The sequence below is a fragment of the Neofelis nebulosa genome, chromosome 3 (assembly GCF_028018385.1).
Source record: "Neofelis nebulosa isolate mNeoNeb1 chromosome 3, mNeoNeb1.pri, whole genome shotgun sequence".
In the NCBI taxonomy this organism is placed as follows: domain Eukaryota; kingdom Metazoa; phylum Chordata; class Mammalia; order Carnivora; family Felidae; genus Neofelis; species Neofelis nebulosa.
In genome coordinates, this window is record NC_080784.1 from 41035684 (window position 1) to 41057685 (window position 22002).

The 22002-nt window shown below is 44.4% G+C and overlaps 2 protein-coding genes and 1 long non-coding RNA gene across 9 annotated transcripts in view; 1 reads left to right on the forward strand and 2 right to left on the reverse strand.

Moving 5' to 3' along the window:
- The window catches only part of INTS10 (integrator complex subunit 10), a 33087-nt gene extending 25040 nt beyond the window's left edge, over positions 1-8047 (forward strand). For 3 of the 4 annotated variants that reach the window (XM_058720471.1, XM_058720473.1, XM_058720474.1), the window contains exons 15-18: positions 1080-1242; positions 2322-2415; positions 5364-5441; positions 7652-8047. In XM_058720471.1, the coding sequence (XP_058576454.1) occupies positions 1080-1242; positions 2322-2415; positions 5364-5441; positions 7652-7808 (492 nt within the window). In that variant the 3' untranslated portion in view covers positions 7809-8047. The remainder of the gene's footprint in view (positions 1-1079; positions 1243-2321; positions 2416-5363; positions 5442-7651) is intronic. The other variant, XM_058720472.1, reaches the window with a different exon arrangement.
- On the reverse strand, positions 66-1128 carry LOC131506661 (uncharacterized). Its single transcript, XR_009259086.1, has 2 exons — positions 1031-1128; positions 66-313 (listed from the first exon to the last, which is right to left on the reverse strand). It is a non-coding gene; the product is annotated as an uncharacterized LOC131506661 (long non-coding RNA).
- A 3985-nt stretch (positions 8048-12032) lies between the features above and the next one.
- The window catches only part of HGSNAT (heparan-alpha-glucosaminide N-acetyltransferase), a 54002-nt gene continuing 44032 nt past the window's right edge, over positions 12033-22002 (reverse strand). For all 4 annotated transcript variants that reach the window (XM_058720476.1, XM_058720475.1, XM_058720477.1 and 1 more), the window contains 7 exons: positions 20511-20632; positions 20002-20128; positions 18534-18620; positions 16259-16336; positions 15573-15643; positions 15365-15477; positions 12033-14638 (listed from right to left, as the gene is read on the reverse strand). In XM_058720476.1, the coding sequence (XP_058576459.1) occupies positions 14457-14638; positions 15365-15477; positions 15573-15643; positions 16259-16336; positions 18534-18620; positions 20002-20128; positions 20511-20632 (780 nt within the window). In that variant the 3' untranslated portion in view covers positions 12033-14456. The remainder of the gene's footprint in view (positions 14639-15364; positions 15478-15572; positions 15644-16258; positions 16337-18533; positions 18621-20001; positions 20129-20510; positions 20633-22002) is intronic.

Genomic DNA, 22002 nt, shown 5'->3' on the forward strand with positions numbered 1-22002 from the left:
TGCTTTATGCATTAACGTATGTCAGAATGTATTGGCTAGAAGAAGAGAATACAAATGCCATTGGGTTCGTAGAGGGATGTGAGTTTATTATCCTAAAGATGTGGGGGGTAAAAGCATTCCAGGCATTAGGATGACCACCACCAGATGACCACTGGGCCAGTTTAAAGATTGTCAGAAGAACACGAGGCCTGTGGCTGCAGGTGGAGTGGAGCCTCGGCCTGCATTTCACCAAGGCTTGTGAGCAGGAGAACAGCAGTATTGGGTCTCTGCTTTAGGGCCATAATTCCCGGATTTAACTCATGGTCAGAATCACCTGGGGAGACAGAAACCATTTGAAGTGTGATTTGAAGCCTCGCTGCTCATTTAGAACAAAAAGTTCTTTTGCCGTTTCTCCAGTTCACACACCTGCTTCCTTCTTTGTTGCTCAGTGCCTTTCTTCTCCCCAGTCCATGTTCTCCTCACACCCTCCTCTCCTACAAGGCTTCTTGCCCACCCTGGCCCACAACCGTCCCCTTAAAAGAAATCCCCAAATTCCTCTCTCTGATATACAGAACGACTCAACTTCTGTTGCCCTTTTCCCAAAGTCAAAGCTTCCAGCCCACCATGCACATCCAGCTCCCATCACAATGCTCACGGAGTGCGCTGCCAGAGACCTTGTTCACAGCACAGAGGGAACCGAGGTTTCTTTGGTTAGGACCCACCCCCATCAGAAGGCAGTTGTGATGTTTGCATAGCAAGCGGGTATTCTGTTTTGTTCTTGATATCACACATTTTCATACAGCAGCATTTTTTTTTAATCTTTATTTTGAGAGAGAGACAGAGTGCAAGCAGGGGAGGGCAGAGAGAGAGGGAGACACAGAATCCAAAGCAGGCTGCAGCCTTTGAGCACAGAACCCAGCGCGGGCCTCAAACCCACGAACTACAAGATCATGACCTGAGCCAAAGTCAGACACTCTACCAACTGACCCACCCAGGTGCCCCATATAGCAGCATTTTTTAAGGAAGTGATATTTGACATATTTAAGATCACCCCATGATTTCCTTTTCCTTCTGTGTCTGCACAAATCCTTGTCTTGCAGCTGCGAGCTTTCACAGACAGCAGGGACGACATGGCACTGGGGCATGTGATCGTCTTGCTTCAGCAAGAGTGGCCACGGGGAGAGAATCTCTTCTTGAAAGCTGTCAATAAGATTTGCCAACAAGGAAATTTCCAATATGAGAATTTTTTCAATTATGTTACAAGTATCCTTTTTCTTATTTAAGCATAAGAAATTCTGACTTTTTTTTAATAGAATTAACACATGGTACAAAAAAATCAACCATTCTAGGTAGAAATAATGGTTTTCTCTGGGGGAAAGAAAGACAGAATGGTGATTAAAAATGGGACTGTGGCAGTTGGTCTCATGAGAGTCATAAAAGGCTTCACTCATGAGAGTCATAAAAGGCTTCACAGAGGTGATGCAATGAATCAGGAATATTAGTATCCCAAATACATTTTCCACTTGCAGCGACTTCTGGGAAGATACCCAAGATGCCTAAATTAATAGCCTTCAGGTTCCTGACAGGCCCAGATTGGCTGTGAGGCCATAGAATATAACAGTTCATTGGCCTTCATCTATTGGCAGAGGGCCTCCTTGGGCCTCTCTTAGGGCCCTGACTGTCCCCCGGGGGTCAGCTGTTAGAGCACCATGTCACAGCTGTTACACTGCCACTGAGTCCCCACCAAACATGCGTGTAGCCCAGCAGTTGTTTTGACAATAGGGAGGAAGTGTTGTATTTCATACTCTTCCTAGGGAAAGACCACCTATGGTGTAAGGAATGTGCTGTCTTTGTCCAAGCGCCTAGAGCAGGATTTCTTAACTATTTTCAGGGATACAACACCACTGCCACTTTCATTTCTTACTAAGAAAACAAAAGATTTTGCTGGGGTGCCTGGGTGGCTCAGTTAGTTAAGCGTCCCACTGTTGATTTCAGCCCAGGTCTTGATCTCAGGATTGTGAGTTCAAGCCCTACGTGGGGCTCCGTGCTGAGCGTGAAGCCTACTTAAAAAAAAAAAAACAAAAAAAAAAACAGATTTTGCTGTTATGACCATACAGAATGTCTTTATTAGCATCTGTATGAGAAATAAATTTATCTTAATGAGGTGGTTTGGTTGGTATAAGAATCACTAATTTGGCAACAAGACAGACCCGGGTTCCAGTACTGACTCTAGTTAGCGGGTTGGCCATGGGCAAGTTACGCAGTCACTGCAAGCCTGTTCCACATCTCAGAGAGCAGGGCACCTTGTTTCTACATGTGGTTAACCTGAATCTGGCCTGCAGATATCGATATGCTGGAGGAATTCGCCTACTTAAGAACTCAAGAAGGTGGGAAAATCCATCTGGAATTACTACCCAATCAAGGAATGCTGATCAAGTAAGCATGCTGTCTTGCTCTTCTGTGCTAAGTGCTCACCTTTTGTATGCTTGTAGGAAGTATTTATAAGTTCCTGTGTCTTTCAGAAATGTAATAGAAAGGAATCCAAACCTGGTCTCTGTTTTTGAGAGTAGAGTTGATTCTGGGTACCTTCTGAAACTTGGTGTTTCCTTAAGTACATTTCCAGTAAAACGTTGTTCAAATTGGGGTACCTCTGTCACTTTTGAAACCTTTTCACTAAACAGAAGTCTCATTCATGATTATCTTTTCCTTTCCAAAATTGACAGGGTAACCCTATAAATTTCTGGTTAGACATAGAATGTTTTTAATTAAGAAGAGTCATGTGTAATTAAAGTTGTATTGGATTAGGGAAAACTACAGACTTTATTTAGAAACTATACTTGGATTTCAGTGTTTATTTGAAGCCTTTCTAAGCAGTAATTGCTTACATAGCACAAAGGACAGTAGCTGGGTCTAGTGCCCCCACGCAAAACACACCTGCCCCAAGAAATAATGGTGGGGTGCCTGGTCTCAGGCATGCCCTCCCACCCCTAGATAAAGTTAGTGACCATTTATGATTTTTAAATAGCTCATAAATCTTGCTTCTATCCTTCAATACTCATTGTAGTTTGGATAATATATCCTCTGTGCTGTAAATGCCACGTGTAGTTTTATTTTCATACTTCCTCCTTTGCGTCCTGCATACTCAGCATGGCTGTGAGTCATTGTCAGAGTCACTGCAAGAGACTGAGCCCTGAGTGAGAAGGGAGTGTTACTAAGGCTGAAAACATTTTCCTTTTTCTCTCAATTGTGACATGAACAAGTTTTCAGTTATTGAGAGCAAAAATTCACATCTTGTTCTATCTTTGTAGAGCCTTAGAGATGTTGAGAGGGAAGTATGAGATGCTCATTCTGGATATGTATCACCTCAGTAATTTGGGGCATAGCAAACATTACTCCTGTTGAGAAAAGGGTCTTGTGGAATCCATTCTAAAGAATGAGAGGAGATTAAATGGGGTTTTTGTCCTTCATCTTGTAAATATTATTAATAAATATTCTAAATATCTAAACAGAACAAAATGCTCTTTTTTAAAAACACAAGACCTTTATACAGTAGGATGCTTAGGTGAGCCGGTCTGGACATGCTCCTCTTCCTCTCTCCATTCTCTTCTGCAAGACTACAACTAAGAATTATGGGGAAAATAATTGCATCATTAAAATACTTTTAACAGTGTTTGAGAATAAAGATGACTTTTTTGATATGGGAGCTTAGGTAACCCCTTTTGTGGGCTTAAAAGATTCCTAGGTTTTGAGGCTGGATATACAAAACATATCTATTATTAATAGGTTTTTAGTTAATTCACAGTAACACTCACCATCCAAATCACCGTAATCTGGAGACAGCCTTAGTAGCATCAACTCCATTTACTTAGGGTTATACTTACAGGTGATCTCTCACTTCAGATAATGCTTAACCATTTGTGGAGATGTGAGGGAACGGGCTGTTAAAAAATCAACAGTTGGATCTCAAATTTCATTATACTGAACCTTTCTTCTGTAGGCAGTTTGTATGGTGCTGAACAGTGACCTGGTTACCTGCAGAAACCCCTAGGACAAGGAATGAAAGCAGGGGCTTTTCAGCGCCCAGATGATCTCATTGTAAAGGGTTGTTTAGAGTAAGGTAGGGATGCGCAGCATGCGTGTCTAGGCTTTGAGAGATAATTTTGTGCTCCCCCACCTTGGTCACTATAAACTTCAATTTCTTCTAACTCCCTGTTGAAGACCATTAAGCCTCTTGGTAAGCCTGCTGTTCTATCATCGTGGAAGCAGGAATAGGGATTGTTACTTAGCCGTATTTCTTGTAGGAATTTGCCCAGTCTTTGCTGTGTGAATCTCAAAGTTCATTTGAAACCTGCGTTTCAAATTACCCATAAACTACATCAGGAGAAGGATGCTGTGAAAGCCAGAGAGCTCGTCTATGGGGGCTAGGATTTGAATCTTGAGTAAAACTATCTATATTCCTTTTCCCTTTGGGTTCCAAACAAATTCTCTGAAGCCATCACAGATCTTTGTGGGGTGCCTCCAGCTGAGTAGTAGAGGTGTTGAGAGCAGTATACAGCCCTCCCCTTGGGTAAGGTTGTGAGTCCATCCTGGCCTGCTCAGATGCCAAGTGGGGACAGTACTGATGCTGAGGGCACCCGGGGCCTGACCAACAGAAGGAATAAGCCCTTTATTCATTACATAGACATTCTGTCGTTACATATTTTAAAATAGAGAACTATTTCTATGCTGATATTTGCAGTCTCTTAGTTGGCATTAGACTAGATGAAAATGGAAAAACAGTGTCCTGTGCACTAAATCTTTGTTATGAAATTCTGCAAAGCCATGGGTCCCAGACTTTTTTTTGCCCCCATCTATTCCTTTTCTCAATACTTTTTGAAATTCAGGCTCAACCTTTCTTTATCAAACACGTTGCCAGCCCCTCTAGGCCTCTTGGAAGTGCCTCTTCAGTTGGAGGCTTCAGTCCTGGCAACGATGGTTACCAGCAATCCCCAGGTTTATCAATGGGATTGGCGGGGGCCTGAGCAGAGTGGAGAGTGAAGGAGGCTGGATTTGAAATGTGTCTTCTCACGTGTTAGCCCCACTGCTGTTCAGTTGCATCCCGCCATCCTCTTCCTCGGTGGCTTTTACACCAGATGTTGAGTGGGCTGAGCTCGGGGCCCCGGAACAAGATGCTCTGGACATGCCCCAGCAGCAGGTGCAGGGAGAAGGCTGCTAGCTTCTCCCGTCCTCTCCCAAGACACCACTGTTGCCAGGGGCCCTCTGGAAGTTCAAGGGTTTCTGCATAGTCTGTTCCAGTCTTGTGCATTTTCTCTGGCGTGTTGTTTTTGCAGTGCAGGGTGAGTCGGTGTGGGTGTTTGAATGCTGCTGTTTGCTGTTTTTTAAAGGCCTTCTAGCCCTCCCATGGGGTTACTGCAGCAGGAATTCTTACCTGTGCTTCAGCCCAGCATACAGACTGCTGACAGGTACCAAGTGGAAAACACCTGCTCATAGTGTGCGTTTTGTCCACATGTTGTACTGCCCATGGTTTTCAGCTCTCTGTGCCTCAGTGCTCTTTTTCATGCTTTATTTATTTTTTTAATTTGTTCTGCATTCCTTGGCAAACCATCTGGTTGTAATATTGTAACATTTCTTATTTTTTTCCATAAGTTGCCAGTGTTTTTGTGTTCAATTTAAAAATCATTATGGATCTGGAAAAAAATGGAAGTTATATTAAAAAACTGTGTTAAAGTGCACATTAGGTTAGGCACTAGACTGTGTTATCTCTTTTGATAAAACATAAGGCATTCATTCATAAATATGTAAGGATGCTGAAGCTTATTTTAAATAAATTTTTATTTGTGGATTTTTCATCTTAGTGACCAGTGTTGATGTTCTGGTCTAACTGGGCCTTAGCACACTATTTCCCTGCCACTGATACTGATTTTCAGACCTTCCCTTTCTAAATTGAAAATATTCGGAATGCTGCCTTTATTAGCTGATTTATCCGGCCCTTAAACTACAAAAGCTAACTAATTCTCATCTTCATCCAAACTTACCAGAGGAATAGAGACTCTGATAGAAATATAATTGAGTTGCACTGCTTTATATGTAGAAACAATGCCATTGAGCCATCAGCAGGATACACATTTTATTATATTTTTACTGGTGTTAAGGGAAGAATTTGCTTTGAGCTTTCAAAGCCTGTTAGTTTGCTGTCTGCAAATACCAGTAACTTCCGGGTGGTCAGTGGGTTGGCTCCCATTTGGGGTTGCAGTCTGAGACGCAGAAAAGAGGATCTCAGGGCTGCTGAAATGGGTCCATGTCTATTCCCAGTGTGACTCATGGCCTCAGCCTCACTGACACTGTGCCCTTAATACTGAGTGAACCAGCCAACTTCACTGAAAATGTCCACAAAGGACCCTGTGTTTTCTCCATGGCACTGCTGCTGTTTTACTGTATAGTTCTTTAAAATGCCGGGCATTGTAGAGTGTCCTGTAATATCTTTGCTAGCCTGACAGAGCCTAGTTTTGTTTTTACTTCTGTTGCATTGTAACTTTTTGACTTCTGTTGTATTTTATTTTATATGATAATACAAGTTTTAAAAAATCAGGAACATTTTAGAGTGGTTTCAACAGTTTTATTTTGGCCAGTATATAAAAAGCTAAGTTAAAATCCCTGTTAGTGTGTGTCTGAGGGAAGTGAGGCAGTAGAGACACGGGGAATGGAGGTGCCTTCTATTGGTCTACACCTACTACATTACTCACCTGGTAGTTAAAACTCCTCTCCTCTTAACTGAACCCATTGAGTTTTGCTAGAGTTTTCTTTTCCTTTCTTCATTTTGGTGCCTTAAGTTTTCTGGGATTTTGTGGGATTTCCTTTGTGAGCTCCTTCTCTGCAGCACAACTTTCGGGCGTAGCTAGACACTTTGCGTGCGCTCCCACTGAGCCTTCCACAAAGGTGCACGCCTCCTGAGCGCGTGGACCGCATCTGGTCCCCAGTAGGCTTTTGCAGGCCACTGGCTGTTCTTTGGCGGTTTTGCTTCTCTCTTCCCACCACTGCCAGACTCTTGTCTTGGGACCTCCAGCTCCTCCCACTGCTTCTCACACAGACCCGAGTCTGGGTGGGCTCAGCACTTAGCGGAGCTGTCCTGTTCTGGCATCATCGGGAGAGAGACCCGCTTGGAACCACAGTGGCTGTGTACAAGCCCCTGGCCTCTCTGAGCCTTATCACAGCGCCCCAGGCCCGAGCTCAGTGTGGTGACTGGCTCATTCTGCTCTCCCTCCTCCCTGCTGCTGCCTCTGCACTCGGCTGGCCTGTCCGGACAGGAGCTGTGTGGCCACGTGGACTGGACCCAGGCAGCCCAGGCGGCCCAGAGTAACAGAACTGTGCACAAGTCAGCACAGGGATGTGTTAGCATCAGACCTGCAAGAGTTCAGAAGCAAAGCGGGTGGCACTTTACTGGATGTTTGGGTGTTTAAAAGAGACTTTAATGGAATGGGGAAATGTCTGTCTAGTTTTAAGTTTCTGAGAAGGAATGGGCAGGGGGGGTTGTTTGGTTAGGGCTTTTCTTCCTTTTTTAAATGTTTTACTTACACGTAGATTTCAGTCAGGTTTTACTCCTGCCCCAGAAACACTGACCGGTGATGCCGGCACTAACTGTGGTGTCCACCTGTTTCCCTGTCGCTGCCTTCAGGCACCACACAGTCACTCGGGGCATCACCAAGGGCGTGAAGGAGGACTTCCGCCTGGCCATGGAGCGTCAGGTGTCCCGCTGTGGTGAGAACTTGATGGTGGTGCTACACAGGTTCTGCATCAACGAGAAGATCTTGCTCCTTCAGACTCTGGCCTGACCAGAGCCCTTTCCACCAGAGGAAGGCAGCGCAGAGCCGTGTGATTTTTTTGTGAAGCGATAAAGCATTCATAAATGTTGCTGTTACAACTCTTAGAAGAAAACCATCTGAGTTCTGACTCCTTGTTGCTTAAAAGTAGTTCCCAAGAGCCTAAGAAGCTATTTCTATTTTTAAGTCATTTTTGTAAGTTTTGTAAAACAAAAGAACCTGTTTTGTAAATAAAAGTCATTCTAAATTTGGGGCTTTTAAAAATTTATTTCAGTTCTTGTGAGATTCTGAACAAGAGCGTACTTTACTTAAAGGGATAGTATTCATGACCTCAAGGTTTTCTTTTCCGTAGTTAGGCTTTGGTAGGTATTACATATGAAAATACTTTTCAGACCTTTTCATTCAGGAAGGTTTAATACCGAAAACTTTTGTGCCAAAATGAACCTGAGTAAACTTCCAGTGAAGGAGCAGCCAGTGGGGGGGCGAGGCACCTCCTCCCTTCCACCTAGCCCCTGACTCCCAGCCCTTTCCTGCCCTTCCCCAACCCCCCCACCCCCCACTCTGGGACAGGCTAACTCTGTGCCTCAGGCACTCCCCTCACAGCTGTGAAGAAGTGTTACCTCTTGTGAAATCTGTGGATGAACAACTGTCCCAAGTGCTCGGCAAGTGTTAGCTCTCAGGTTTATCTCCTTTTTTTGCTGTCCTGAAGTATGTCAGGTAAACATCAGACAAATATTGTTTCTAGGGGCTAAGAATGAAAGGCTAAGAAGTTATTCAGTTATGTGCATTAAAAATTTTAGATACACAGTTGACCCTTGATCGATGTAGGGGGCCCCTGAGGGTGCTGGCATGCCCCCCACTCACTGCACAGTCGAAATCCACATACAACTTTTGACTCCTCCAAAACTTATCTAATAGCCTACTGTCGACTAGAAGCCTTACTGATAACATAAACCGTTAGCACGTATTTTGTATATTATATGTACTACATACTATATTCTTAAAGTATGCTAGAGGGGCGCCTGGGTGGCTCAGTCTGTTAAGCGTCCGACTCTTGATTTCAGCCCAGGTCATAATCTCATGGTTCGCGAGTTCAAGCCCTGCATCTGGGAGCCTGCTTGGGATTCTTTCCCTCTCTCTCTGCCCTTCCCCTGTTCACCCTTGCTTGCATGCGCTCTCTCTCGCTAAGATAAACTTAAAAGAGGCTAAAGAAAATGTTAAGGAAATCATAAAAAAATACATTTACAGTACTGTGCTGTAAAAAGTCCATGTATAAATGGACCCGTGCTTTTCAAACCTTTGTTGTTCAGGGGTCTGTGGTAGGGTCCCCTCCCTAAAGAAGAAAAAAAAAAAAAACACCTCAAGACAACCTTGCTATTCTATTACTTGACCACATCCCTCAGGACCTTGTAACATGAGACCACTTAATCAGACTACATGTTTTTGTGTTACCAAATATGGGAGACAAAGAAGTAAAAAATACATAAAAACTATGCCATGTGGTGTTCGGGACTCAGTTCTTTGGGTAGGAACCCAACTGAATGGTGCTGGCAGGAATAAAGTTGCTTCCTGGAAAGAAAAACCTCTGTGTCACGACTCCCTGTGCAAGAATCCTGCTACAGGTCAACTGTATTAAAATCAGTAAAGTGGTTTAATAGACATCTGCTTTCAGAAAATATTCCCCCAGCTCGTTTTAAAAGTTTTTGCCAATTTAATATGTTGATTACAAATATATAAACCATCCTGTTTTTATCGAGGAGTGTGTTGGACCCAAAACAGCTTTCAAATTAAACACTCTTACCTTTTGGTTTTATAATCCTTACTCAGATCAGTGTTTGGGGGCAGTATACATGAAAACAAGACTTTCTGATACCCAAATGTGTAGGTATAAAAAAGAACCAATCATCTTTTATAATTCAGTGGTGCCCCTCCTGTGTGAAGAATTGCAGGGGAAACGCCATAGAGTAAAACGGAAACTCAGATCAAGTTTGCAGACAAGGCAGGGGCCAGGAGGAGGCTGCAGACCTCTGGCACATGAGGACCCATCCAAACCCAACTCCAGGACAGCTTCTAGCAGCTGGTCCATAAGTCCATGGACCCAGGGTGACGTAGGCCCCCTTAAAATGCCTGCCTGAGAAAGCTGCAGCCAAAACATGTTCCAGCCAAAATACGGTGAGCAGATAGGTCTCTGAACAACCCCCCCCCCCAGGGCAGTTATTTTTAGAAAGCTGGCAATTATAAATCCTTCCGCTGCCCTTTGAGATGTAAAACTACCACCCAGAGCTGTCTCTGAAATGTAATTATCCAGGAGAAAAAGGGCCTCACTTAGGTGGGCACTTCGCACTTGGCACCACCACCTCCCATCACAAGAAGCACCAACTCAAATCCAGACAGTCACACCGACCCCATCACGCCCTCAGTGGCTTTCCCGCACACCCAGCCTTTAAAGTCTCCAGCCTTTTTTTCCAGGAAACGATTTCAGTTCACACCAGCCCCTACTGCAGTAGTATTAGTCTGCCCTCAGCTCATTAGCTGGCTTTCTCTTTGACCTGGGACGGGCATCACCTGGGATATGTTAAACTGATACAAACTGTCCCTGCGCAGAGCTGACGCAGGCCGGATTTGGCTAGACGGAGGGACCAGTTCACAAGCTGAACCACCTTTGCAGTTCAATTAAATATCAGAAGGAAAACTACCTCCTGTATCGAAGTAGAAGGGCATGGCTACAAACCACAGCAAATATAAGAACAGCCATAAAAGGTGGGAAACCTGAAAGGGCGGGCCTACGCCGGCCGACTCCATCTTGTTCTGTGTCCTTCACCTTGACCACACCTCCTCCCCTTGAGTAACCCCCGCCTCACCTGCCTAACAGGACTCGGACCCTTCCCCAGCCAATCGGCTGAGGCCATAGCCATTACCTCACCAACTGCCCCTAGGCCCCAATAAAACCTTTGTCCTTTTGAAACTTGCGCTCTCTCCCTGGTATCTCACTGCTGAGTCGGTGCAGGTAGGGGATTGAGCTCGAGCTAGCTCGAATAAAGGCTCTTTTGCTTTTACATCAAACTCGGCTCCCTGGCGGTATTTGGGGATCACGAATTCTGGGCATAACAAACCCACAGAACTGATTTCTATACAGAAAGCTCCAATAGGACAGAATTCCACCAGAACCCAAAATGGTAATGGGACACTGGGAAGCCGTGTGCTCACCACTAGCTGGGAGTGAGGCCAGCTGTCCTCACAGCCCGCACTTTGGATGGAATTCTTTGCAGGCAAAGGAAAGCCAGCAAGATAATGGCATCTTTTGCCAACGGCAGTGTTTTGACATACACAATTAGATAATGAGGGAGCAAGGGGTGGGCTAAGGACAAAGTGCAGGCTAGCACACTGCCCCGTCTCCCCTGCCAGGTGGGATGTGTGTGATAACTCCTCAGGCACTTCTGGCTGCCCCAGGACAAAGGAGAGGAAAGAAAACAAATGGCCAACTGATAGGGATCACAGTCTTACAGGACATGAGTCCCAATTTACAAATATCTTGCTTGGTAAATTACAAGATTTAAAAGGCAATTTTATCAACAGCCACCTCCAGAAACCTATCGACTCAGTTTCCTGGAGCCTCAACATCACCCCTCCATAGTGATGTGGGGAACAAAGGCAAGAAGGAAATGACAGGTAAAATTAAATTTCATCATAACCTGCAGCCCATTGACAAATAACTGAGGCAAATACAGAGTTTACCATTTCTCCAGGAACCCCCTTCAGTCATAATGTTAATGCCTTACCAGAGGGAAAACCACCTTGGCTTGACAATAGCAAGGCGTCAGGTATCTTAGGAGTCATGCTGTGACTTCCCTCACAGTGAAGTGAGCTGGCTGAGCTCCGGGAGGTGTGCAGGAGCCAGCCCACCTCAGGCCTTCCGTGAGTTAAGTTTTCCTTGCAAGCAGGCTGAATCAGGACTACCTGGTCCTTCCGGTTCCATACCGCCTGAAATACTCCCCCATTCAAGAAATGCTTCTGGATAACTCATCTGGAGAGGCCCAACTAGCTCTGCTTGCTGCGATTTGGGATGATGACACACCGTGACCATGTGTGGTGGCTCACTGCAAGAGAAGGGGAGCGGCAGCTTTCCTCAGTATCTGTCCCTGTACGCATTAGCTCCATGAACATTTTCATGGGGCACACCACACACACTCATTTTATCAGCATTTAAAATACTGTCAAAAAAAACACCACCGTTGCTTTGCTTTAATAAATGTTTATTTAGCGCCTAAGTACGAGGCACTGTGTTTGCACCAGGAGGAATACGCAGATGAACAAGGCATAATTCTTGCCCTTAAGCTCACAGTCTAGTGCGGGAAACTAGACATGTACACAAGGAACCATCATACGAGGCACAAAGCGATAAAATGCCATGGGATTGATCCCAGTAGAGTATTATGAGAGGAAGAAAATACTACTTTTGGATGAAAATATGAGATTAGAGAAGTTGCCTTAGAAGTAGGGGGTCTACAGGTCAGGTGTACACGGGAGCAAATTAAGGGGAAAAAAATAAACCAGAAGACTCCAAAGTCAGAAGCGGGAGGTGCTAAGTGCTGAGGCGGGAGGAGGAGGGTGGGCCCAGCATAGGACAGGTGGCTGGAAGATGTGTCTGGAAGCTGTGTGGGCTCCCCTGAGGGTGGTTCTATACATAATGCCAGGCAAAGCTGTTGCAGAGGTGATCTTACTCAAGCTCTGCTTTATAAAGCTTAATTTAGAGGCAATGGATAGCGACTTTACAGAGGGAAGGGCTGAAGGAGGAGGCCCGTTTAAAAATAATTATAGGGGCAACTGGGTGGCTCAATCGGTTAAATGTCCAACTTCAGCTCAGGTCATGATCTTGCGGTTCATGGGTTTGAGCCCCACATGGGGCTCTGTGCTGACAGCTCAGAGCCTGGAGCCTGCTTCAGATTCTGTGTCTCCCTCTCTCTCTGCCCCTCCCCCGCTCACATGCTGTCTCTCCCTTTCTCAAAATATATAAAAAGAGGTTTAAAAACAAATGATTACAAGAGCCCGGATTAGAGTAACAAGGCAGCCACAGTGAGAATGCAGGCTTTTCGGATGGAAGATGGGATGGAAGTGACAAGAGAGGGGAATGGCTAAATATGGAAAACGGAGATAAAGGAGGTAAAGGGGGGTGAAATGTGACGGAGTTTCATACCTAGAGACAAAGAGACCCATCCACGAGCTAGGAGAATCCAGATGAAAAGTCTGAATGTGGGAAGAGAGGCGGGAAGAAGGGAGGATGGGTGCTGGCGAGCGTCCAGGCGGAGGGTCCAGCGGGCCGTTACAGTGGAGTTGAGGGTCCAGGGTAGAGGTCCAAGCTGGAACACCAGCCAGACAGCCGTCTGTCAGTGGCAACAGCCACAGCCCCGTGGAGGTGGCCCCGGGTCACCACGCAAAGTACAACCTGTTCCACCTTTCCTTCTATACGGAACTCTCCCAGAAAAGTCAGAAGCATGATGATGCATCATATGAAACGTGCTGTTTCCCTTTGCGTGCTCTCCTGTCTTCACTCCTGAGAAACCATGTCTTCGGTGTTAGGATTCCAAGCGGGAAAGTTGCTTGCCTCCACTGTGGAGGGTCATTCTGAAAAGATTTACTCCAATGAGAGTTTTTTTAACCTTTTCATTATCACTTATTTTGAAGTTTTCTGTAATAATAAAATTATTTTCCTAAGGATTTCAGAAAAAACATCGATGTATCCTGCCTCACTGAGCCTAAGAGCTGGAAGGGACCAGAGAGGTCATCACTTTCTCCCTCATTTCACAAATGAGGAAACCGAGGCCCTGAGAGGCCACAAGACTTGCTGGCATCTCACATGGCAAGGATGGTGGAACTGGCACCACAAGCAAGACAGTGTGTTTTCTCTCTGCCACGACTGTACCCTGGGTGCCAGCTACCATCTGACACACAGAAAGACAGATAGATGGGTAGACAGACAGACAAACAGGTACGTAAGTAGGGAACTAGGAGCAAGAGTGACTGGGAATAACACATTTATATTTTAACTTCTTTTTCAAGTGGGGAACAGGAGAGAATGGCTTCTGATAGAAAGGCATTTTTTTGGACCAGCAATGCCTTGCAGAGCTGAAAAGGAAATTACTCTCTCTTGAAATATTAAAGTGCACTTAACCAGAAAATATTAGGCTACATTACTACACCTCACATTCGATAAGCCTCACAGTCAGCCGCAACAGAAATGATGGTATTCTTGGTTGGCACGGGTGCATGTGGAAAGGCCGTTTGCAGGAAAACAAGGTCAATACAAATATACAAATTAGACTTTACGTTGTTTTATCCGTCACAGATGCAAAATGCCCACGGTAATTCCCTGTTAGAAAGTTATATGAGAAATCCTCAGAATGAGGTTCTAAATACATTTACATAGAAGATGGAGAAAAAAAGACAACTCCATTGCAAATACAGAAGTCCCAAATATCCAGGCAGGGTTCTGATGAACAGCTGTGTCACAGTAAACCAGCCAGAGTACATCGGGTTCTTCCCCATCATCTGGAAACACACATCCTATCGATTTTTAATTAATGGTTCCCTCTAATAAAGGCTGCTTCAACACATCCCCCAGGCCCACTAGAGTCTGCCAGCAACACATCTGGGTGGGAGCTGTCAGATTTTCCAAAAAACCTTCTTTTTATAGAGAATGTAGGCAATGAGCACCCAAAGTGCAGAGGCAACTATGTTCTGAGTTAGATGCTCTTTGTGTGACTGGTTGTCCCCCAGCTTCCACTGGAAGGGGAAGTAGTTCTCAAACACCTCGTGGCCAACGTACACCAGAATAGAATTCATTCCTGGAGGAGAGATGCACAAGGTAAGGCTTTCCTGAGCCACATCTGATCATCTACTTAATTCTGGAAATTTGACTTGGGTTCAGTGAAAAAAACCAAAAAGCTTGCACCTACATGATTGGCTACTGCCAAAAATACATGATGTGTATCTTAGATACTATTACATGTAAGCTCGATCAAAAATAGAAAATATTTATGACAGTGTAACCCGTGAATACTAAATCTGCCAGGAGAGCCAAAATTATGAACTTCTATTTTCTAGGGTTAGAAAAATGTAGCTATTACAAGAATCAAAGGGCTAAAGTGAGTCTTCAAGTAGAACTGCATGGAAACCATTCTGTTTATCTCTTGATATTTCTTATGCGTAATCTGTAAGGTAGTATATTTACACTCAGAAGGCAAGCATGGCCCCATTGCTGAAGCATCAGAAGCTGGCTAATATGCCCTGGATGGTTTCTGATGCTCCGTAACTCAGCATTTCCTGAAGAAACAAGTGGAGCTTGGTTATGCCCCCACAATATAAACAGATAAAATGCGTGGACGGCATCAGTACAGGCCAAGGACGTCCTGCACGTGGCCTGGGACAGTGTGGCCCCGGCTGCTTTCTCCCTCAGCCTGCATCTTGGAAATCTGCCACTGAGGCCGGGGGCCCAGGGACGTAGCACTGGGCGTGCTCAGCATCTCTGGGCTGACCCACTTGGTCGCCATCATCGACTCTGGGTGACTTACCTGGGTAGAAGAACGGGGTCCCTGTCCACAGTCCCTTCACGTCCACAATAGGGTACAGGATAAGCAGGATGAAGAAGGCAAAGGAGCTCAGTGTGGTGACATAGGAAATGGACCTATGAGGTGAACGGGGTGTTTCAGGCTCCCGAGGAACGCATCCAGTATCAGCAGGACCAACCCACATGAAAATGACATGGTTTTCTGTACCTACCACAGATTTTTGTTTATTGGAATAAAGCCTTCATTTTCAGAAATTTTCGTCAAAGCAATAGAAATAAGCCCCTGAAATGGGGGGGGGGGGGGGAGGGAGAACGTTAGTTTTTTATATTATCTCCAAAAAACCACTGTGTTTCAAAACTGGAAAATACATTAATTGCTTAAGGAGGGCTGAAAATTGTGTTTTATATTTTATTCTTTTAACTGGAAAAATATTTTCAAGATGCATAGCTAAAGATATTCTCAAAAAAATATTCTTAAAAACATCTCCAAAGCATTCTTCTGAGTTGAAGGTAAAGTAATTGATAAATTAGAGAGGAAACATGAGGGATAAAACAAACAGCCAAACTTTCAACTCTGCCACCTGGAGATCTGGAAGCAGACCTTTGGAAATGTGCTGTCTGCCTGGTCTTTCTGGTCTGGCTCCCCACCAGAACCCACACCACTTCCTCAGGCATTCCTGGCCAGCTGGTTGACAGCAAACACTCTTATTTATAAAGACATTAGGCTAAGAAAATTAACCTGAGAGTTTAGGTATAAAGATTTGTTTCTCTCCATTACTCTAGTGAAGAACGCAGCTACTGTGATGTGGTGATAGCTGCTATCTGTTGCTGCTAAACATTTTATTTCTTTGAAATATACGTGTGGAAGGAATTTCAATGAGGAACATAGGTTACTTACTAGAAAACAACACCAAGCAGTGAATCTGATCAGTATGTCTTTGGTCTGGTCCTTGTAATACAAGAGTATTTTTCCTGCCTGGAGAGGAAAACACAGATGACCAAGAGACCTGCTTAAGGTGTATTTGTATTTCATGTTCATCCACTGTCCTAATCACTTGTCTGCCAAGCACACTGCTAGATGCTGGGATTACCAAGAGGGATGGAACGTCACCCCTGCCCTAGACAACTAGACACCAAGGCACAGGGGACAACTCGGGAGTGGAGGAAATGCCAGAGAGGAAGTGCCACAGGTTGAGGCTACGACTGCAGAGCAGGAAGGGCATCTGGGCAGAATGGAACAGCATGCACAGAAGCATGTCAAATGGCTGAAAGAGCATGTGTCCCTGAGCTGCAGGTAATTGTCAAAGGCTAGAGGGTTGGGATGGGCGGGAAGATGGTAGGCAGGTGGGCTTGTGGGTCTCTCTGTGAGGCACAGGCTTTCTCCCATAGGTGAGAGGGAGCTGAGGAAAGTCACTCCCCTACCCCCCTCCCACCCCCAAAAAACTAGTAACAAGGGACAAGCTCTGACAGCCTGCCAGATGGCCCATTCTGGCAGCAGTACAGAAGGGGGCAGGGTGGAACTAGAGGCAGAGAAACACTTTAGAAACAGTACAATCTGGACTTTGCATAAAAACTCCCTGAAATTAGGAAATAACTTCTGAAAGCATAAAAGGATAAGAAAATATTCATAATAATCTGTAATTAAGCTAAAATTTATGAATGTTTTCTATATGCCAGTTCTTAGAATTGTACATAAATTAGCTTATTTAATCCTCTCAACACCGTCATGAGGTAGATGCTGCTGGAGCACAGAAGGATGGATGTGCTGGAGGCTACCCAGCTAGAAAGTGGTGGAATGCGGTTCAGACCCAGGTGGTGTGGACCCAGGTGTGCGCTCTGAACCCTATCCAAGGCTGCTCCCACAGGCATAGACTTACCTCAAGAGCAAACGCAGGGATTAAATGAACGTATGTAAAAGTACCCACTGTGAACCATAAAGTGCGACAGAGAGAAGTATAAAGCAGTGTTTCTAAATATGAAATCACCAAAATGTATATGCTTTAGACCTGCACCATCCAATATGGGAGCCACTAGCCTCATGAGCCTATTTGAAATTAAATTTAAATTATTTAAAATTAAATGAAATTTAGGGGTGCCTAGGTGGCTCCGTCGGTTGAGCATCGTATTCTTGATTTCGGCTCATCAGGTCATGATCTCGCAGTTCGTGGAATCAAGCCCCACATCAGGCTCTGTGCTGGTAACACGGAGCCTGCTTGGGATTCTCTCTCTCCCTCCCTCTCTCTGTTCCTCCCCCACTCATGTGTGCTCGCTCCCTTCCTCTCTCTCTCTCTCAAAATAAATAAACATTTTAAAAAAGAATAAAACATGGGATGTCTGGGTGGTTCAGTCAGTTAAGAATCCGACTCTTGATTTTGGCTCAGGTCATAATCTCACTCATGGTTCATGAGTTTGAGCCCCGCATCAGGCTCCATGCTGACAGCTAACAGCACAGAGCCTGCTGGGATTCTCCCTCTCTCCCTGTCTCTCTGCCCCTCCCCTGCTCATGCTTTCTCTCTCTCTCTCTCTGTCAAAGTAAGTAAACATTTTAAAAATTTAATAATAAAACTTAATTTAATTTAATTAAAAATTCAGTTCCTCAGTCATGCTCGTATACCACATTTCAAGGTAAAAGCCATATGGACATAAAAAACATTTTCATTGTCACGGAACATTCCATTAGTGCTGCTTTACAGGCTTCTTCCTCTTCCAGTTAGTTCTGCTCAAACAATAGTTTCAAACATCAATAAGGAGAACATTAGGGGATAAAAGTCTAGGCTGTTCAGAATTTTAACAAAATTGCACATAAGATACACCAAGAACCACCTATATTGACTCTGGCATAAAATATGCATAACCTGAAACCATACAAAGTATACATGAAAGAAATGTGCCAAGTGCCAGTACACTCCAGCAGGAAAACCTTTTTACCCACAAACTGCTGTGCTTCTATTGCTAAGATAAGCCACATAAATAATGAGAATCTGGGGAAGCATATAGGAATTACACGGAATTATTTCAATGTGCTAAATTTTAGCAAATTCTAGTTTTGACCATTTGTCATATATAAACAGAATGTATTATACCACAGAAGATATGTTTCCAGTTACTTAATGAAACAGTTTTTGAATTAGTGATGAATCAATAATCATAAGCTATATAAAATAAACAAATACCTGAACTCCTAAAAATGCCATTACAATGGAGTTGATGGTCCCTAAGATTCCCTCTGGATCGTAGGCCACCTCGGTGTGATAAAGCACCTTAACAAAGCAGAAAAAGAAGGCAGAACCCACTGACCATGAAACGCACACAAACAACTCAAAGACTAAATACAAACTTGAGTACACTCCAGAATTCAATGTTTTTTGTTTTTGCTGCAGAAATTCACTGCCAATTTGTGGGGATTACAGGCAGAATACTTCTGGGTGACAAAGTGTGGGGTGTGTGACACCAGAAGGAACACAGAGCCCAGGGACAAGCTGTGGTCCAGAGCAGCCACTTGAACCTCAAGTGCCCTGGGACACAATGCTTCCCCGCCCAGTTCCAAAACTGTGCATAATACCTTCATAACTGTTAGGCTTATTCAACCTGGTCAACCCTACTGTAACATCAAAAAGATGTTCTTTCCTAACTTCTCTTATGGCAAATTAACATTTAAAAACATACCTGTACTAGGGCACCTGGGTGGCTCATTCAGTTAAGCATCTGACTCTTGATTTTGGCTCAGGTCGTGATCTCATGGTTTGTGAGTTCGAGCCCCGTGTCAGGCTCTGTGCTGACAGTGCGGAACCTACTTGGGATTCTCTCTCTCCCTCTCTCTGCCCCTCCCCTGCTCATGTTCTCTCTCTCTCTCTCTCTCTCTCTCTCTCTCTCTTTCTCAAAATAAACATTTAAATATGTGTGTGTGTATATGCATTTTTTATTATAAAACAAATATTATTATGGAAATTGAAGAAATTTGGAAATATACAGTGTAGTGGATGCCACAGTGCATCACATAGACATCCCCCTGCCCCACCTCTCTCAGGACTAAAGCATTTGTTTCCTGAGCTGGTAGAAATATTAATGGCCAGAAAGCTCTCAGCCAAGTCCCTTTTCTGGATCTGTCCCTGACTGAAGAGAGCTGCCTCTCCAGGAGCCACACTCCCTTGTTGGGGGCAGTCTGTATCCAACCAGGGTTAACAAGGGCCCGATCTCTCACTCCAGAACAACTGTAAAGCACCAGCACAGCCCCCCCAGGAGATTAAGGCGGTATGACTATGAGGCAGTCCAACTGCCCCTTCTTCAAGTTCCTAATCCCTTTGATCCCTAGCAGGTGTCAATCCCAAAAGTAAAGGCCTGATGGGTTCCCTGTATACGAATCTCAGACTCAGATTCGGCTGCCAGGAAGCCCAACCGAGCTACAGGAAAAAGCACGCTGCTGCATGCTTGACACAGTGCATTCACACTTTCAAATCCAAATTAATGAATACACACATTTAATGAACATTAAATTTCCTAAATCAGCAAACTGTTCACCTAAAAATTAGTTCCCATCACAGTCTGCTAAACAGACAGTTTCCAGTTGGCCAGCCCCTTCCATTTTCCCTCACTTCAGACCCCCCAAATGTCTAGTTCTAAGTGCAAGCTAGGCTCACTCACGGCCGAAGAAGGATGCTGGTAAATGTGGTCATCGCCCAGAAGTAAGCGGTCAATGTAGCCAGCAGCTCCTCCAGTACAATTTGGATACTTCCCCAAATCTCCAATGCCACCAGGTCCGAGATAACCACTGGAAAAGAGAACATGTACTTCACTGACAAGACTTCAGAGGGGCTCAGGGTATATACTGGCAATTGTTGCAGCCCAACAAGTGGCTTCACACAATGCAACCCCTCGGAGCCATGTTACCTTACAGCAATGCTTTTTTGACTTGACTGCTCCCTGCGTGCTAAGGTGGGAGGCTAGCCTGCGTTCAAACTGACCCTGAAAAAGCCTCACGGAGACATTCCTCTGGACATCCACCCAACTCCTCTCCCAACACGCACTATGCCTCAAAGAACAAAAGAGTGAAAGAGAATTCCTCTTGGGAAATTTGCAAGCTATCACCCCAGAAGCTCTGACCTGGCAGAAAATGACATGCAAAAAGGGATTACGTACATGGGCTCACTTACGTAGGACATCCAGGAACAGGCAAGAAGAATGTCAAGCCCAGCCAAATGCTTTCCAGCATCAGAATGAAGAGCCACTGGGGCCAGCTGAAGATGATGTCTCGAAGGGAAAAGCAGCTTCTCTCCTGAGTGAGGGGCATAAAAACACATATATGAACTACATGCAAGTACAATAGGAAAAAAAAAGATGCATATATGTATTGGGGAAATTCTGTGTGATTCCTCTCTGGCCTTGATGGTAGTAATACAAAACTAGATGCATGTTTATTTCATATGTATCCTATGGTCTAGCTGCCCCTCTCCATGAAATACCATAATAAAACATTAGTTAAAAAGACAGCACTGGGTAATTCCACTCCTATACCCAAGAGAATTGAGAACAGATGTTCACACAAAAACTTGTACACAAATACACATGGAATCTTTACTCATACTAGGCAAAGAATGGGAATAAGTCATATGCCCATCAATTGATGAATGTATCCAAAAGGTGGGACATTCATAAAACGGAGTATTATTCAGCAGTAAAAACGAATGAAGAACTAAAACATGGCACAACATGGATAAACCTTGAAAAATATGCTAAGTGAAAGCCACCAAACAAAAAAGGCACATATTATAAAATTCCACTTATATGAAATGTCCATAACAGGTAAATCTACAGAAACAGAAAATAGATGAGGAGTTGCCTAGGGCTGGGGGAGTTGTGGAGAAACGGCAAGTGGCTGGTAGTGAGTACAGGGTTTCTTGTGGGATAACGAAAATGTTCTAGAACTGGATAGTGGGATGACTGCACAACTCTGTGAATATACTACATGTCACTGAATTGCACATTTCAAACTTGTGACTTTTACAGTATGTGAAACATATCTCAATAAAGGTGTCATTAAAAAAGCAATTAAAAATACATTTTTAAAAAGGAAAATGAAATTTAAACTTTTGAAGCTGTCCTGGTTTCCTGGTTGAAAGAAGTATAGCCCACCTATCCTTTTTTTTTTTTTTAAGTTTATTTATTTTTGAGAGACAGACAGCATGAGTGGGGGAGGAACAGAGAGATAGAGAAAGAGGGAGAGAGAATCCCACGAATCCCATGTGGGGCTCAAACCCACGAAACCCATGAGATCATGACCAGAGCCAAAACCAAGAGTTGGATGCCCAACCAATGGAGCCACCCAGGCGCCCCTGGCCCACCTATTCTTGGTGTCACACCCCACCCCTTACTCTATCATGGTGGCTGTGGAGGAGCCTCCACAGACCTTAGGTCCCACACATGGCTAACCAAGCCCATGTTCATGTCTACTCTCGCTTCACCTCAAGAAAAGCCATAGCAGAGGGGACACATACAACAACAGAGTGGGCAGAACAGGTGAAGGAACAATGATCCAATCCCCTCCAAGGACATATAACTGAACAATCATGACAGGGAAGGCCAAGTGAGTGTGGGGTTCAGTGATGAATATGCTAGTTACATATACAGAAAGGAGCTAGAAAGCAA